Source organism: Melopsittacus undulatus, chromosome 6 (assembly GCF_012275295.1).
Source record: "Melopsittacus undulatus isolate bMelUnd1 chromosome 6, bMelUnd1.mat.Z, whole genome shotgun sequence".
Classification (NCBI taxonomy): Eukaryota; Metazoa; Chordata; class Aves; order Psittaciformes; family Psittaculidae; genus Melopsittacus; species Melopsittacus undulatus.
In genome coordinates this window covers 27,012,991-27,032,649 of record NC_047532.1, presented here as the reverse complement: position 1 = coordinate 27,032,649, position 19,659 = coordinate 27,012,991, and the positions used below count along the sequence as shown (strand labels likewise).

Below are 19,659 nucleotides of genomic sequence, written 5' to 3'. Positions count from 1 at the left end.
TTCTTAGTTCTAGCAGCCTCCTACTCTTGGGTTTTGTCTTAAATGCACTTGGTGGTTTAACCATATTTTTTTAACCTTTGCCTGCAGGCAACCCCTTAAATTGCTCTATGAAAGGCAGAGGAGATCAACCCATAGCTTATGGGTCAGGTGGATCTATGTGGTCTGCAAGTGAAATAATTTTGTAGTGGCATTTATTAGTTTACTTGCCTCTTTCAGAAACCTGAAAGAAATCACACTTCCTGATTGATAATTTATTATATTAAACTGTGGAAAGACACTTGGTGGCTCATATGGAACACAGAGAATTCATTCCCTTACAAGTCTTTGTGTCAGATAGAAGTTGAATATGAAGTTTACCCAGTGAACTGGGAAGCAAGTGGCAGATAGACTGTGGCTGGTGGTAGAAGCAAATGATCATAAATGTGTGAAAACAATTAGATCCCTTCAGGCCAAAGGTGAATAGCACTGTCAAAAACCAATTATCAGGGGAAGAAAGCCAAAACAATGGGATTTGATGAATGAAAGTCAGGACCTAGCAGCATTTTCAACTGTATTCAGTGTTAGTGGTCGATTTTGGAATCACATTGTGTGCTGTAAAAAAATAAGTTAAACAGAAAAGAAACTCATTCACATATTTCAGAAATGTCCTCCTTTTTAGAAAAAATGGTCTAAATAAAAATCCTAACAGTAGTAGTTTCTGTTCCTGGTGTGTTGATGTTTTTCCCTCTGTAAGTGGTGTAACCATATTTAAATATTTCTTGTTTAGGTCACAGAAATGACTTTGGAATTGTCTCTTGAAGTATGGTAAGTGTCTCATATTAATTAAAAACAAAAAAGGGGGTGAAAAATATGTTAGCAGCAAGGGTATTTTCTTATTTTACTCCATGAGAATTTTCTTAAAATCATGTCAGGTAGACTACAAAGCTTCTTGTTTTAACACAGAAATACCATGTACTGGAATCAGGACATTTTAAAATTGAAGGTTATTTTCACATTTTAATTCTATTGTTGACTTAAATACCATTACTTGTACTAACAACTGTGTCCTTTCCAAATATTTGCAGGAACAAGGCCGTAATATATGAATTTCTTGTCCTGGTTTATGTTAAGTGCTTTCATTTTCAAGGGCCTTTTCTCTAATGAAGTCATGATTTAGCTGTTATCCTCATTATCTTCTGTGGTAACTTTGCATCTCACATTAACTGTTAGCACATATGGATACTCATTATAAAGCTGCCCCTGAAATGCATTTGAATTTTAAGACCATGCAGTACTGAAGTCAAAGGTGAAGATCTCAGTAGGGGCAGGATTTCACCCTGTGTAAAGCTAAGCAGATGCCTCCCTTTTTTTTCCCTCTCTAGCTGTCTTTCTCCCTCTTTCTTAGCCTGCCTAGGTGAAAGACCAAAATCACCTTGAGGCATAATAAGAAAAGTAACTTTAGACTTAAAGTCTAAAAATTAATTGCTGAGAGCAAAGCATTTAAAGAATCTTTTTATTGTCTGTAACTGTAAATAGCAGTGCTGAGCACTGTAACTGTAAATGTAGAAGTCTTTCATAATGATTCTGGTAACTGACAAACATCGCTCAGGGATAATTTCTCCTCATTATTTTGTACTAGCAAAGATGCATACGTGGGTGGTCCTTGAGACTACCCCTAAACCTTGGGTTTGTATATTACAGGTATTTAACATCTCTGACATTAAATAAACAGAAAATGCTTGGCTATGTTTTGTTGTTCTTAGGCAGTAGGCTTTGAAATACATTAAACTAAAGGATCTGATCAAGTTCTGCTCTGTTACTCTCGGATGGCTGCACGGATTTTGGAATCTGAATGGACCTCTTGTTTACAGTTATGCTACATGCCTTAGGCAGTCTTTTCCCCTCCTTTTCTTAATCCTATTATTTAATGACATAATTTTATTTATTTATTTTTTTTAATCTGAATAATTACTTTCCATGCCCAAATAGATCCTTTTTGACGTTTTCATAAAGGACTCTTAAAACTGCTGCCTTGTAATTAACACATCAAAGTATCCACAAACATTTTTACCCCATCTTTATGAATATGGGAATGTCAATGAGGTGGATGGATAGCAGGATGAATTTGTACACTCCTCACTGTGGTCTTCTGGAGGCAGTACTTCTGGAAGCTGTTTTAGTTCCAATCCTTTGAATGACATACAGGTTCAGTGAGTCCAAATGAGGTGACAGTTCAAATTATTTATCCTGCCATGATGCCTAAAATAAGAAGTGGGAACTGAAGTTGTAGCTTCTAAGTACAGTATTGAGGTCTTTATGCAGCCCTATGTACATTTTTGATCGCACAATATGGAGAGAAAGCTAGATAAAAAGCCTTAGTTTTCCCTGTGGTCAGCCAGTTGACGTCCACAGTTTTTGATTGTAGGACTGAATGGATACAGAGTTAAAATTATGCTCTCCTCCCTAAGCATGAACCTCAAGCTTACAAAGAGTATATTTTAGTAGGAATGTATGAAAATTTTTTGTTACGGTTCTTTGCAGGGAATTCAAAATTCTACTCTGCAGATTCATAGTTATATGAGTGGTGAACTCATTTGCTACATTTTAATTTAGTTTTTTTGAAGACCACATTATACAGCACTAGAAGCTGCATATTTTGCATTTGGTTTTCACTAGTATGAGAACAATGCTTTTTCCATATAAAATGCATAAAATGTCTTATAAATGCATAAAATGTCTTAAAGATGTAAAGATGCAGTGTGTCATTGTTCTTCGTGTCCATCACTCCATAGAATTAGCTGATGCAATTGTGTCAAATGAATAATAATTGTTTTATTTTATGCTATTTCATTTTATTGTTTGGGTTTTTTTTATCTGTTTCAGCTTATGTAAGTTTATTAGGATTTACTCTTACTTCCACTTATTTCCCCGGGTGATATTTTAAATTCTCTTTTTAATTATGCCTTTATGTTAAAGCTTGTCTTTTTTGCAAAATAGCTCTTCAACTGATCTCCGGTTCAGCATGGCTTTGTGTGATGAAGAGAAGAAATTTCGGCACCAGCGAAAAGATAATATCATGCACAGTATGAAATCATTTCTAGGAGAGGAAAAAAGCAAAAACTTGACCACTTCCCGTGATGTAAGTTTGGAGAGTTCCCATCAGGAACCTTTGGAGTCCTGCGTTTGTCTTTTAAAGGGATAAGTAAGACACATTAGGTAAAAAAGTTCAGTGTAAGCACAGATGGCAGAACCCAAAAAATTTCTTTTTTCTGTAGCGCATACAACATTTAGGCTGGAGAATAATTTTTCCTGGGCTCTAAATTTATAGCTTAAATTTTACGGAGACAAAATCCTATGCCAAAATGAAGCTGCACTTATATAATAAGATATGCCCATTATGGACAAAAGGACAACACGTGTAAATGCCATCATAAGATCGAAATCACAGCTTTTCATTTGCACTGGCACCTTAAATAAACTTCTGTATCTTTTATCTGGTTCTTTATTTCTTACACACTAGCAGGCTGTGTCTAGGTTAAAATTGGGCAAAGGAGTCCATGGTTTTCATTTTGCTCTGAGTTCCATGCTTTGTTAAGGTGTTGGTTCTGAGCTGAGATTGTCATCTGAAAAATGCCTAAAGGATGTGCAAAATACTTGCTGCACAAGAAGCATGTGGTGGCTCTGGGCACATGCCCAACTGCAGAACCTGCCCTTGCATGTTTGATATCCAGCCTGGGCTTTTAAAATGGCCCTGCTGTATGGCCTTTGTGTCTAAAAGATTAGGCAGGAAATGAGCTGTTTCAATGTTAAGTAATTTTTTAAATTCTTTGTTCTTTCCCTTTATCCCATTTTACATGATTAGGTTTCTGAAGTTTATTTCTTAGAGAATGTGAGAAGCTGCAGTTTTCATTAACTTGCTGGTGCTCTATACCAAGCCAACAGAAAGTTAAGACAACAGATCCGGATATACTGATGGTGGTTTGGGTCACATCAAAGTGAGGAAGGGTGTCAAACCCTGCTGGTCTTTTCAATGAGCTCATAAAACACTGCATTATTATGAGTTAATTAAGGATACACTTGGTACAGATCCACTTGGTTTGTAGTAGCTTTTCCATCCTTTTTCTTCCCTGCTTGTTCTCTTTCTTGTTCTGCTCCCAGAATTGTGACAGGAAGACTTGTGTGTAATGTTGGGGGTGTCAAGCAATGAACAGAGTCAATGAATTAATTGGGTTGATTAATTCACAGATATTCATTTGTTATATTTTTATATTTGATTATATTATATTGATTTATATTTGATATTTTTAGTATAAGCAGAGTGTAACAGTCTTTTGCAGAAGCTGGAATCAATACTGAAGGAATTTCTTTTAAATTTCTATTAAGTTTTGAGCAGGTGGTAGATGTGTTCAGAGTGCTTTAGGTTGGAAGGGACCTTAATGATCTTTACATTTCAAGCCCTTGCCATGGGCAGGGAACTTTCCACTAGACCAGGTTGCTCAGTGCCCCATCCAGCCTGGCCTTGAAGACTGCCAGGGATGGGGCAGCCACAGCTTCTCTGGCCAGCCTGTGCCAGTGCCTCACCACCTTCACAGTAAGTAACTTCTTCCTAATGGCTAATCTAAATCTCCCCTTTCTCAGTTTAAAGCCATTGCCCCTTGTCCTATCCCTACATGCCCTTGAAAAGTTGTGTTGTTGTTGTATGCTTTTGAGCTCTTGCCTAATAAAATGTGCTTGTGTGAGCTTTCTGAGAAAGATGAAAGAATTTGATAAGTATAATACCTGTTTTATTTTTACTGTTATAAATTGTACACATTGTAAAGAAACGTTCTTAAGGTTTTTTAATTTTCAGTTTGGATGTTCTAATCTTAACAAATGCAAATCTCTCAGGGTAGATATCTGTGAATGGGACATTGGTCTGATCTTCTACAGCAGAATAATATCTTTCCCAGAAAGGGCCTTTCCAACCCTAACTATTCTATAATTCTATGATTCTATGATTCTGCCAAGATCCAGTTAGAACTGGAGTGCACTCAGTGCTGAATTATCATAGAATCATAGAATAGATAGGGTTGGAAAGGACCTCAAGATCATCTAGTTCCAACCCCCCTGCCATGGGCAGGGACACCTCACACTAAACCATATCACCCAAGGCTTCATCCAACCTGGTCTTGAATACTGCCAGGGATGAGTTCTATGCAGGTGGCATGTGTGCATGAATGTGTAAATACTAGGTAAGATGTCATATTCTTTTTGTCATCATCTTCCCTTGGTATCCCTCACTGTCTCAACTACTGAAATATTATTAATTAAAATGAATCTTACAAGATCAGACAGTAATCTCTAATTGTAAGCTTACCAACCTTAGGAAGGACTGAAGTAATGTGATGCTCCTGTTTTTCATATATCAGGTGTGTATTTCTAAGCTGACTTGTCAGAATTTTTAGCTGCTTCTAGTTGTGGAAAAAAAAACCCGGTTTTGTTCAAATTAAAATATAGTTTAGTCTTTCTAACCTGTCATTTTTACTTTTATTGCTGCAGATGGAAGATAGCAGGAGGATTTATAGGATGTTTGTAGTCTTAACATGGCCTCAGAAGTCAGGAGACATTATGAGTATTCTTAGCTGGCTATGAGTCATTATTTAATCTTAAACAAGTCACTTACTCGAAGTTCATCTAAGTTTTTTCATCTGTGAACATGCATGCCTTGCAGGGATGCTATGAGACTTTAATGCCTGTGAAATAATTATATGTCCCTGGAAGGGAAAGTGAGTACTTCCAAATTTCCATACTTACTGTCAAGATACGTTCTGAAAACACAGGATGAGATTTCTTGTACCTGTGTCATTGTTCAGTTTATGTTTTAAACAGTTTTCTAAAAATATTGTCATCAGTGAAAGAAAGCATACAGTTCTCTAAGGCTGGATTTGAAGAACGATTTTCAAATAATAATCTCTGTACCCCATGGCAACATTTTTTTCTACCACAGGTATTCTTGTCCAGATTTTATGCACTGTGTTTCCAGGGCATTTGGGTAGAACCATCTGTACTGCTAATTTCTAAACCAAGATTTAATATATTTTAGCCTTTTTTTTTTTCCTTTTCCCAGATTACTGGAAAATATGACTGAGATGCATTTTTCAGAGCTAGCTTTTCTTAAAGCATGTCTTGTTTCCCAAATCCTTTTCATTGGCATGCCTTGTTTGATGATGAAGCAATCAGCTCTTGCTGAGGTGAGGAGTCCATTGACTGAAGTGGAACTGTGTGGAGCCGAGCTTGTACGCTGCCCCATGGATCCTAGAAACAGTACAGTTGTTTTGACAAAACACTTCATTGTTAAATCCTGTTCAATGGAGTTTGTTCATATTATCTAAGCTGAGTTCCTCAGCATTGTGCTGTGCAGATGAACCATAGGAAGAAAAAAGTCATGCTAGCACAGCCTTTTGATTGTTCAGAATTGGGCACAACCATACAGAACTGAGTGTGGCAGTTTGGATAGGGATTAGTGCACTGGGTTTTGTCTCCAAGACTTTCAAGTTTAATTCACGTTTTTGCCATTGACTCACTGCATCACTTTCTTGTGAGTCACTTACCCTTTGGTCTAAGTTTGTAAATCTGCTTGAATGGGTTTAGTACCTCTGCCCCAGTTTTACTGGGATTCTGAGGACTTGGGGTTCAGAGTACCTCAAAGAGTGGAGTGTGTTAGCCTTAGCATGTGTACATGGAGAAGTGTACACACCTTGGTATCCTGTCTTTTCTCCATTGTTTCTCAATCGTGAGATGACTTCTTGGTTCTTTTCCTATCTGCTTTGTCTGCAGCTGTTTCCCCTGTGTCTCTACCCTGTTCATCCTATAGGAAACCTGTCAGATGGGTGTGTGTAACTTCAGATTTTACCATTTCTTGCCCTTAAATGTGACAAAAAAAACTTGGAAACTGAATTTGCAATGGAAAGCTAGTTTAACAGACCTACCTGCTTGGAAATGTGCTCTACCTTCCTCTGTAAAGCTGGAAAGGTCTCTTAACCTTCACCCCTGACAACTTGTATTCAGTTGACTGAAATAAATGCATGTAAATGTGCAAGAGATGCTTCTCTTGAGTTATTTTTTCACAACTTCAACAGCTTTTTTTTACCATGGGTAGCTTACTTAAGCTGCAGCCTCTACTTTAGTTGAATTAATTTCTGGAACTGAAAACAGTGATTGCAGCTCTTTGTATTTAGCTTTGGTATGAAGAGGTACTGTATATCCACCTAACTCTACATATACGCATGCTTCCCCAGTATAGGAATCTATGATTTCTAAAATGTCTGTGGATTAAGTATAGAGGAAGCATTTGTAGTCAGGATGCTAGTGACTCCTTGACATTCTTTGTTGATCCTTCGTATGGATTTTTCTGCATCCTGAAGAAAACTCAGATTTTCCCTTGTGCTCATGCCACTTCACTGATGAATAGACTTATTGAATAGTGGTGCTTTGGAAGTCTTCTCACATACTTTCTCCAGGCTTGCAAACCACCGTCTTCATCCTGTTGGGATTTGTCTGTGTAGGTTAATTAGGTGGTGTTTGTAAAGAGCTTTCAAAGCCTAACGTACATTATTAAATTTGTGATTAGTAATATGGCTCTTCTGTTCAAAGCAACTGCTCCGTTACTGGGGTGTTGGCTTAACAAAACAGGCATGTGCTAAATCTTTACCTTTGTTTTGTCATTTTTTTGATAGATAGCTATCTCTGGAGGTGCCTGACGAATACCAATGCCAGTAAATACCTGTGGTTTCTATTACTAAAGCTTAACACTTATGAAGAAGATAATAAAATAATCTTACTGCATCCAGAATCAGCAGTTTTTGTGGACTGGAAGCCTTAAGAAATGTCTCAACTTACCTCATCATTGTGCATGTTTATTTCCATGTGATTGTGTTTTCAGTCCACAAGGATGTTTCATGGCTTGGAGTGTGAAATCTGAAGAAAGAAACCGAACTCAGTAGTAACATGGTTTCTTTTCTTATAACTAATCCAATCTATTGGCACCTTAAATTGCCTTTTAGTGAAAATTTTGACTGATTGATTACCAGTTTGATCAGATAGGGGCTTTCTGCACAGCTGCGTAATTCTTTTTATATTTAGTAACAACCAAGAGGGTGTGACTTTATCACCACTGAAGAGTGGAACATTTTTCTAGATTTTGGAAACAGAACCAGATGGTACTTTGCTTAGTCTAAAACATTTGAGGATAGTAGCAAGTGAATTTTTGTTTCATTTTATTTCACTTATTTTATTTCTAGATACTTGGGGAAAATAAGCAGTGGAAGGGAACAGCTTTGAAGTCGGGGCTGGGAAGTAAGAAGGAAATAAGTATAAAATAAAACCCCTGTAGATACATTTTCAATGTGTAACTAGGTCTGCTTTTGCTGACTTTGCCGTCTTGTGGTAGCTGAAATGGTGTGCAGGTACACATACATTCTCCTTACCTCTCCTATAGTTTTTGCAAGCTAGTTGTAACTTTAAGACTGTTTTCATGCTATGTAGTAGTATCAGATGGTTTTATTATAAAATGTGTTTTAAACTCCTAATCAAAATATTATTTTTCTCTCTTCTGTTTCTGATTAGTAACTTTTACTGCTTTTGGCTCTGTCACAAAGATACAATTTGGATTAAAGCTGCTGTTTGGATTGCTTTTAAAATTTCTGTGGTCTTGTAACTTAATAGTTTATTTAATATCTAAATTTAATATCTTCTCTATTTGGGGTTGTGGTTAAGAAGGACAGACATTCTAAAGAAATTCTTAGTATATTTTTACTTACATATCTTGCTACAAGTGGTGACTTCTTTAAATAAATACTAATTCTTCAAATACCAGGCAATTAGAGTTTTAAGTAGCAGGATATCATGGGGGCAACAACTTACTAATGCTGAGATCTGATGTGGTTTATTCACACAATTTGTAGACTTATTTGTTGCTTTTTAAGTTCTGAAGCAGTGCCCGATATCTGTGCCAATGAACTGAACTTGAAATTCTATGCATTATTTCAGTAGACAGGAAGCTAGGGAGGGGCATAATGATAGTATTTTACTTTCACTATTACATATTTTTTACTACTTAATCTGAAGAATCGAGAAAATCAGGCAGTAACTTTCTGTTCCTGTAAAGAACCTGGAGGATTATGTGCAGTGATTGTGCCCTATTAGCAAGTAGTAGTGAATAAAGAGTATGATATAGCAGAGCTGTAGAAATACTGTTTAGAAGGGACCTCTGGAGGTCAGCTGCTCCGACTTGTCTCTAGATGGAGTGCTGTTGACAACACTTAATTGACAGCTGACAGAGAAAACTGTGGGGATTCTGCCTAGCAAGTGCCAGAACAGTCCAGAGTTTAGTGAATTCCAGAGTCGTAACTCTGATGCTCATTTCCCAACCTTAGCCTGATCCTGAACTCAGTCACTTTGTGAGGACTGCAGCCCAAGCAGCTCCCAGTGGCTGCATTTTCCCTTGTTTTTTTACTATCTGTGCACAGCAGGTGAGGTACAGCATTAGTCAGCCCCTCCAACATTAGGAAATTGTCACCAAGGCTGCCTACAGATTTCCTGGATGGCTTGCACAATGCTGACCTTTCAGAAGGGGATTAAAATTCCCCCGTGAGGACCAGCACAGCCAGATCAGGAGATTTCTGTTTTTTTGGGAAAGCCTTACCCACATCATCGCATTGGTCAACAGCCTGAATCTGACTGCCACAACATCCCTAGTGTTTTTTTCTGATCATGTCCCAGGAACTCCCAAAAGACATGTCTCTGGTTGCATCCTGATGTTCTGTGTGATCAAGGGTATGCTTTCCTGTAGAGCAGAACCCCCTTACACCCTTCTCTCTTGCCTGTCTTCCCAGCCTTCACCCCTCCATGGCAGTGTGCTAGATGTGTGCTCTCCCACCAAGTCTGTGGCATTCGGATTATGTCACAGACCTGTGACTGCACTTGAACTTCCAGTTTTTCTTCTTTGATGTCTCTGTGTATTAATATTGAGATATTTGACATAAGCCTTGAACACTCTTCTTTCTGGGCAGGAACCTGCAGGTGTGTTTGCACCTTTCGCTCACTTAGGTCCTCATTATCAAAGTTAGTCTCAAGTCTTCCTTAGTAGATTAGCAAGTCAATCCATGAAGGTGTTTCCCACTCTGTCAGGTAGATTCCTTGTTTTCCCATGGACCATCTTTATCAGCAAGCAAGGCTTCTTGGTCAAGTAGGCAGCAGTCTCACTAGTGGTGCCACCTGACTCTGATGGGATCTGCTTGAACCATTCGTCTTCCAGACTAGAAAAATCAAGTCCACAGGCATTAGATGCTTATGCCCCTCATTCTTTCTCCAAAACGGGGCAAAGCACCTCTAATTTGCTTAGGGTCTTCTCTGTATCACTGTTGCCCATATGGATGACCATCATGGAGCAGCATCTAGAAGGCCAGGTGAGATGCAGCCATTTCTCACTGCTATCATGGATCTGGAGTCTGGGCAAGCAGCAGATCTCCCTGAATAATCAGTCTGGCTGGAGTGTGTTCCGTAGAAGGGGAAGTTATCGGCTACTGTTGCTTGTAGCACTGTTTCCTATCCAGTAGCCTGAGATATCTGGTCCAGAATCCTCCCTGACAGCATTTGTTCCTTTGTCATCAGGGCTCTGAACTGAGGCTAAAAGCTGCAGGTGAAAGAGGAGACTTCTGTTACTGCCTGTAAGCTGTAGCAAGCTTTCAGCATTCCCTCTTCTGGGAATTCATGCTGTCTTCCTGCCCTTGTGTTGCCTCAGTCATATCTTCCTTCTTTCCTGCATGAATTTAATTTTATTAAAATTCCCTTTATATCACTGCATGCTAGGTGCTTTGTTATATGCCGTCTGTTTGTACCTCCTGGTTGCTAATGGTCCCAGGGTACAAGATAAATAGAAAGCTGGAAGAAAGCCTGCTCTGACATTCTGTGAGTGTTCCAAGTTGGCAAAACCTCTCATGGTGCTGGCTGTTTCCAGGCTTCCATTGACTGTGTTCAGCACTGCTTTCCTCCCATGCTACAATCCAGAAGTACTCCTGCCATCCAGCTCTTAATGGCAGAAGGGTACTGAGTATGACATACAAATATTGTACATCACTCTTGGGCCTAGACAACCTAGGGGGGACTGGTAACTTCATGGGTAGGATTATGATATATGTACAGTGTTTAAAAGTCCTATCTCAAAGTGCTTTATTAAAGTATTTTGCCATTCTTTTACACACATACTGCTGAAAAAGTGCAGAATACCTTCTTCTTGGCTTGTTAGAACTCTTGTGCAGAGGTTTGGAAAACACAGGTTTCTTCACTGTGGTGAGGATCTCTGGATGGTGACCTGTTAATTGCTCAAGGCTGGTATGTTTGGCTAGTGATTGATGAATAATGTTTATTTACTACTTTTAAGTCTTTATCAGAATTAATGTGATGATATGCTGTTCTTCTCATTTATGCAGGTACCAGTGATAGCGATATTGGGTTCAGGAGGTGGATTTCGTGCCATGGTAGGGTTTGCTGGAGTCATGAAAGCACTTTATGAATCAGGAATTTTAGACTGTGCAACTTATATTGCTGGTCTGTCGGGATCCACATGGTAAGGGGTTTTCTTTTGTTTTTCTACAGGTTTTTTTCGGTAGGTTCAAGAATGAATTTTCATTAGACTTGGCTTATTTCTAAGGTTATAATTCACAGTAAATTTTATGCATACACTGTCAGTATGAGAAAGACAGAAGGAGGCAGCTTTCTTGCAGCATAGCAGGTCATTGGAGCAAGTCTGCTGCTGGAGGTGTTTTGGAATGTTTCAGGGGGGAGGGCAGCTCTATCTCCAGGTGATCTTCCTAGGAGCTTTGAGAGCAGGAATGGATGAAAAGAGGTGTTACATGTACGTGCCTACATTTCTGTATCAACCGCCAGTACTGTATGTGTTAGGATTGTGTAACTGATTCTTTCATCCTGGTAACCAAAAATTAAGAATTCAAGCTGTTGATGTAAATCCAATATAGTTTCCTGTGTTGTTTTATTTTTCTGGAAAAAAAAAAAAGAAAAAAAGGTCTTTGCTATTTGAGGATGATAACTCATTCCGTTGAAAATTTTATATGCTTGGGGGACTTTTCAGAGATTCTCAAAATCACTGAAAAATCTTTTGGTCTGTCATAGACTCTGTAGACCTTTTCTTAGCAGATTTATTGGGGATGTCTAGAAACTACTCATTGAGTCTTTCTTAATGTAAGGAGACTTGAGCAGATGTATTCCAGCATTTAGGAAAAAATAGTGGCTGCCTGCCATGCTGCAGGGCATCCTACTATGGATTGCCTTATATGAATCCTACTGTCACTGTTTAATTTGGAAATTACATCTTTTTTTTTTTGAGTAGCTTGTAACTCAGATGGAGCAAAGATCTTCAAAGATGTCTCAGTTAGAATGCCCTAATCAGGTAGCTGTGATGTCTTTTTTTCTGACTCAGTGAATACCTAAGCCCATTAACAGGAACATCAACAGGAGGAAATCAGTGAAGTCACTGTGTGAAAGGATCTCTCTGGGTGTTATGAGCTCAGGGTTTTGTAGAATTCTTTGAACCCCAGTATTACATCTGCCTCAAACACAGGGATTCTGAATGGGGACATACCTCTTCTGCCTGCCCAGTGCTATGAACCTGCAGCCTTTTGTCTTAGAATCATAGAATAGTTAGGGTTGGAAAGGACCTTAAGATCATCTGGTTCCAACCCCCCTGTGATGGGCAGGGACACCTCACACTAAACCATATCACCCAAGCCTTCATCCAACCTGGCTTTGAACACCCCTGGGGAACCCATTCCAGTGCCTCACCACCCTAACAGTAAAGAACTTCCTCCTTATATCCAATCTAAACTTCCCCTGTTTAATGTTTAACCCATTACCCCTTGTCCTGTAAGTATAGTGCATAATGAATAGTCCCTCCTCAACATCATTATAGGCCCCCTTCAGATACTGGAAGGCTGCTATGAGGTCTCCATGCAGTTTCTCTTCTCCAGGCTGAACAGCCCCAACTTTCTCAGCCTGTCTTCATATGGGAGGTGCTCCAGTCCCCTGATCATCCTCATGGGCCTCCTCTGGACTTGTTCCAACAGTTCCATGTCCTTTTTATGTTGAGGACAGCAGAACTGCACACAATACTCCAAGTGAGGTCTCACGAGAACAGAGTAGAGGGGCAGGATCACCTCCTTCGACCTGCTGGTCACACCCCTTTTGATGCAGCCCAGGATACAGTTGGCTTTCTGGGCTGTAAGCTCACACTGCAGCAGGCTCATGTTCATTTTCTCATTGACTAACACTCCCAAGTCCTTCTTCGCAGGGCTTCACTGAATTTCTTCTCTGCCCAACCTGTAGCTGTGCCTGGGATTGCTCCAACCCAGGTGTAGGACCTTGCACTTTTCATGGTTAGACTTCATGAAGCTGGCATCAGCCCACCTCACAAACTTGTCAAGGTCCCTCTGGGTGGCATTCCTTCCCTCCAGTGTATCAACTGAGCTACACAGCTTGGTGTCATTGGCAAACTTGCTGAGGGTGCACTCAATCCCACTGTCCATGTCACCAACAACGATGCTGAACAAGACCAGTTCCGACACAGATCCCTGAGGGACACCACTCGTTACTGGTCTCCAGCTGGACACTGAACCATTGACCACAACTCTTTGCATGTGATCATCCAGCCAGTTCTTTATCCACAGAGTGGTCCACCTATCAAATGGATGTCTCTCCAATTTAGAGACAAGGATGTCATGTGGGACAGTGTCGAACGCTTTACACAGTCCCAGGTAGATGACATCAACTGCTCTACCCCTGTCCATCATTTCTGTAGCCCCGTCACAGAAGGCCACCAAATTGGTCAGGCAGGATTTCCCCTTAGTGAAGCCATGCTGGCTGTCACCAAGCACCTTGTTGTTTTTCATGTGCCCTAGCATGCCTTCCAGGAGAATCTGCTCCCAGATTTGGCAGGCACAGAGGTGAGACTGACTGCTCTGTAATTCCCCGGGTCATCCATTTTCCCCTTCTTGAAAATGGGGGTTATATTTCCATTTTTCCAATCGTTGGGAACTTCACCTGACTGGCTATTACAAATATTGTCCTAGATTACACTTATTACAAATATTGCAACTATTAGTTTTGATGTTTCTTAAATGAAATTATGTAACTTATTTAAAAGCTGTATAATTTTCATCAGCCAAAGACATCTGATAGCTTCAATATGTATTTCTTAACTGTTTGGACTCCTTAACATTACATTTTTTCATTAAGTGAAAAATTGTAGTCTTTTTTTTGTCTAACTTTAAAACTTGATTTTAATGTCAGGGGGATAGGGTTTCAGTCAGGAATGTTACATTTTAAGAAAATGTTGAACTTTTCAAGGGAGTATGTCAGATGTGACAAAATATGATTTTATCATAACTGTACCAGTTTGAATATCAGAGCATCTGAATCCAGTTTAGCGCCACCCTGTACAATAAAAGTGTTGACAAACTGGATTAATTCTATCAGAGTACCACCTAGGCAATTAGGGGATTAGAACACATGAGAAAGTGAGGGAGCTGGATTTGTTTAGCCTTGAGGAATAGACAAAGATAGTGGTAGGGGAGGTATCCATGTTATCTTTACCTACCTACTGAGTAGATGTAAAGAAAACTCTTTCTGAAGATGCAGAGAGAAAGGACAACATATAATGACCATAAGTTACAGCAAAAGAAATGTAATTAGCTATTAGGAAAGTTATTTTGCAGTGAGAGTGGTCAAGCAGTGGAATGTATTACCCCATCCTTACTTGACTAGGCTGGGTAAAGTCATCCTCTCTCTATCTGACTCAGTGAATACTTCGTGTGATACTTTGTGTGAAAGCAGAACTTGACTGAATAAAGCCCTGAGCAACCTGATCTGACTTTTAAGTTGCATCTTCATTGAGCAGGAGGTTGGAATAGAAATCTTGAGGTTCCGTTAAGTCTAAATTATAAGATTATGTGAATGTCTTATTTCTTCAAAAGTAAGGGAAAAAGACTTTTGTTGGAATAGCTAAATATAGATGAGCAGGGAATCTGCCTGGGATGAGTTTTATCCCTCTAAAGAGCCATATGAATGTTGGTTCCATGTTTCTAAGGAAATACTCTAACCCTAAAGCTTTTACCTCTTCTGAAACACATAATGGACTGTTCTATTCCTTGTGGGTTTTTTTTTCAATTATTTTAATTTTATTTTTTTTAATGCCAGAAGGTGTGTATGATCCAGGGTAAGTTCCTCATTCAGATTGGACTATACTGACATTTCTGGAACCTCGGTTTTCTATCACTAGTAGTTGGGGGGCAGATTTATCACTGTCTGTTGAGAGACATGGGTGTAATTATGTCAAATTTGTGAAAAGTAGAAGATGTCGTTTGTTTGGATGAAGAACAATTGGATAGTGTAATGCAGTGTGAAAAATTTTCACTGTGTTTCTAGTGAATGATATATAGACTGTATTCTGAAAACAGCTGGCCATGAGTCCTTTTTACGAAAAACCCAGGTGTGAATACATAGCTGATCTAATGTAAACCTGTAAAATCTGTATTAAAAGAGCAAGATTATCTGAACTGGTTCAGACAGAAACATATGTTGGGAACAATTGTATTTAAACAAATTTGCTTTTGCTACTTTGATGATGTCACCTATTCAGACTTTCCTTGCCTTATGAATAAATAAATTGACACTTTGGCACTCCTTTTCTTCTCTGTTTTTTGTCCATGCAGTCTATTTCTTGGGAATAATGCTCTTTTCATTTTTTTTTTTTCTGAAGGGTGGAGAATTCCTTTCCTGGCAGGAGAGGCAGGTTTTCACTTGTTCCTTCAGATGCATGTCTAACTTAGAGTAATGCATTTACCTTCCTGATTGCTTCTGTCATCTTGCTTCAACCCTGTACTGTGTTCTTCATCCTGCATTTCCCTTTCTGTGCTCACGTGGAAGCTTGCTGCTGTGTTTGTTCCACCCATGAGTTGATATGCATGCTAAACTTTAGAGACTGCACAAGGACTGATGAATCAAGTTCTTACATCATGCAGGTGACAGGGTTCATCATGCTGCCAAATACATTGCCAGGCAGTGATCTCAGGGCCAAGCTTACAGAATGTGTATCTCACTGCTGTGCAAAGTTATACCTGCAGTATGGGATGTATACGTGAGCCAGTTAATTGAATAAATAACAGTGAAATGGGCATCTAGTAGATTAGGACAGCCTATCTTGAGCCTTCACCAATAATGTATAAGCCAGTCAAGTGCAAACCACATTTATCTGGATGTGTGTCTAACTTTTGTTTTGGGTAAACAAAGCTTCAGTTTCCAGAGTTACTACTCAGTGACAAAATCAAGATTTGCCTGATAGGCCTCTTCTGAATCCTCACAGTCAATTAAATCTCTGCATGGGTTGTAATTATAGTGCTTCATCTTATTATGAAAGTGCCTAGATCCTGGAAAGCATACCAGATACTAATGTACTTTAGGAGTTTTTGAATGGTAATAAAGAACTGGAGAGTGACAGACAGAGGTCCATTTTAGAGTGAAATAACTGCATGTATATATAGGACCTCCAGTCTGCCCAGTCTAGGTATACTCTGACTAGCTGAGAGGCTCTTTTTTCAGCTTATGATGATTCTGTCCATTATCCCTTAAACAGATAAATGAGGAGCACTTTACTCTTTTGCATCATACACATTCTGGAAATTTATGTTATTTGATTGTATGCTTACATTTAGAACAAATTGTTTAGCTTTCTGTGCCTTGAGAAAAAGGAAACGACAGTTTACTGTATAAATGTTGAGTAAATTAATTGATTTAGTCAGTAATTGTATCAAATTATTTATGAGCTTATAGTACATTTCAGGCAGCTGATATTGAACCAGGCTTTGATACTTACAGATCCTATTTTCCATTTCAGGTACATGTCAACTTTGTATTCACATCCAGATTTTCCAGAAAAAGGACCAAAGGAGATTAATCAAGAATTGATGAACTCTGTCAGTCACAACCCACTTCTGCTGCTCACTCCTCAGAAAGTCAAACGCTACATTGAAGCACTGTGGAATAAGAAAAGCTCAGGACAGCCTGTCACCTTCACAGATATCTTTGGAATGCTAATAGGTGAAACACTTATCCATAATGTAAGTTTATTTTTTTTATGATTATGACAATTGTGAAACTATTGCACACTAAACCACTATCTTTTTTAAATGACCTTGGTAACATTTAACAAAGCATGTTTAGCAGTAGGAATACTTGAAGTTACAAGTGAACAGATACTGGATAAAAAAACTTGTAAAATGCTTTCCTTGCTCTGGGACATGTTTTTGAATGGTTCTTCTTTCTTTAAGACCTAGGAAAACATCATGCATGTTTCATACAACAGAAATGAGCTCAGTCAGTGGGTACTTGCAGCAAGCTCTTAACATTGTGTATCATCCATTAAAACTACTGCTCAAGCAATTTCATCAAAAAAATTACAAAGAGGTTGTCCTGGTTTTGACTGGGATAGAGTTAATTTTCTTCCTCATAGCTGGTGCACTGCTGTGTTTTGTATTTAGTCTGAGAACAATGGTGATAATACAACAGTGTTTTAATTATTGCTCAGGAGCACTTACCTTGATCAAGGGCTTTCCAATCTTATTCTCTGCCAGTGAGGAGGGGCACAAGAAACTGGGAGGGAGCAGAGGCAGGCCACCTGACCCAAACTAGCCAAAGGGGGTATTCCATACCACAGCATGTCATGCCCAGTATATAAGTTTAGGGGAGTTACCTGAAAGTGACTGATCACTGCTCAGGTCAGGCTGGGTATCAGTCAGCAGCTGGTGAGCAATTATATTGTGCATCGCTTCTGTTTGTTGGGTTTTTTTTATAGTTTTCTCTCTCTTTGTAATTTGCCTTTTTATTATTAGTGGTAGTAGTAGTAGCATTGTATTGTACTTTATTTTAATTATTAAACTGTTCTTATCTCAACCCATGGATTTTATCATTTTTCTGATTCTCCTTCCCATCCCACTGCAGGGGAGGGAGGGCGCAAGCAGGTGCATGGTGCTTAGTTGCCATTCTTGGGTTAAACCATGATAATGATGCAACCTCTTTATGCACATTTTGCTGTAAGGCAGTCAGTGTTTGCTTAACAAAATACTAATTTCAAGGTGAAAGACCCACATCTCTATTATTACTTGTTGTTTTTGAGAAACAAGACCATAGGAGAGCTTCGTACTGTTGTGTTTTATTATTGAGTAATTGTATTGACTGAATCAGACACAAAGACTTCAAATGCATCAGGAGAGCATAACTTGGATTTGATCTGATGGTAAGATTGAAATGTATTAACAGATTTACAGGCATGTTTTATACATTTGTTTCTTCCATGAGCATATGTTGCCATTGATTTTAAACATTCTAAAATTCTGAAAAATGAGCAACATAGCTTTTAGTAACTGGTATATTGAGTAAGTTTCTGAAAATGAAGGGATATTAATGATTGTGTGAGCTTGGTTCCCAGTTACTAAGAGGTTAAACAAATGCACAGATGTTTAGCTTACACCTGAACAGTGGGTGAAAAGTGGAAATAAAGCTCTTGGGTACTCACCGATTAGACATCTTAGTACTGTAATGTCATGATGACTCTAGATCTTTCTTGATTGCAGACTCCAGAATATTTTCTGCAGGGAAATGCAGATCCTTATTTAACAAGTGTAAGCCTCTTAAGAGACTGTTTGCTTTGCTGCCTTTTCAGAAAAGTAGTAGTCTCCCAGATATCAGCAGGACTTTATAGGGTCTATTTAGACATAGTGTCTTTCTTTTCATTCAGAGGATGGACACCACTTTGAGCAACATGAAAGAGAAAATCAATGATGCGCAATGTGCTCTCCCACTCTTTACATGTCTCCATGTCAAACCAGATGTCTCAGAGCTGATGTTTGCAGGTATGTTTTCGATCCTTGGGTGGCATGGTTTAATGTGAGGTGTCCCTGCCCATGGCAGGGGGATTGGAACTAAATGATCTTAAGGTCCTTTCCAACCCTAACTATTCTATGATTCTATGGTTCTAATCCATGTATTGAGTAACTTATGAAGAGTGAAGTGTGTGACTGACAGAACAGGTTATTTTTTTAATACTTCTGAGAATAATTGTATCCTGCAACTTGGCACACTTAGAAATTATTAGTCTTATGGCATCTTATGGCTGAAAATAGTCTTTAGGAAGGAATTTGCCATGATACAGAACATTCTTTAGGGCTTAACAAAATTCACATTGTTGTAAATTAAGTACAGGGAGATTTTAATTTGTAAAAAGAATAGGAAGTTGTGGTGTTGAAGGATATACTGATCAGGCACATCATAAGGACTGTTCTGGTGGGTTTTAAAAAATGATTGGAAAATGGATGCATTTGTGTTCATTGACTTCTAGGAATCTGACAGTAGAGTCTGTTAATAAGAACTGACTCAGGGATAAGTGATCACATACTTAAGTAGGTGGATACTTATTCAGTCAGTGCAGTATTTGCATCAAGATGTGGAGAGCAGCATCAAATGGTTGTATTCCTCATGGTATATCATGGAACTGAGCCATTTATTGGTTTTTAAGATGCATTTTTTCCTGTCCATGGAAAGGCAAACAGACTGTATTTTAAGTCAATGCCTTTTGTT

General features: G+C 38.8%; 1 protein-coding gene across 3 annotated transcripts in view; it reads left to right on the top strand.

The window, feature by feature from the left end:
- The window catches only part of PLA2G4A (phospholipase A2 group IVA), a 78,934-nt gene that overhangs the window by 41,620 nt on the left and 17,655 nt on the right, over positions 1-19,659 (top strand). For all 3 annotated transcript variants that reach the window (XM_031047263.2, XM_031047264.2, XM_005147110.3), the window contains 5 exons: positions 767-804; positions 2,977-3,118; positions 11,448-11,584; positions 16,922-17,144; positions 18,821-18,935. In XM_031047263.2, coding sequence (XP_030903123.1) covers positions 767-804; positions 2,977-3,118; positions 11,448-11,584; positions 16,922-17,144; positions 18,821-18,935 — 655 coding nt within the window. The remainder of the gene's footprint in view (positions 1-766; positions 805-2,976; positions 3,119-11,447; positions 11,585-16,921; positions 17,145-18,820; positions 18,936-19,659) is intronic.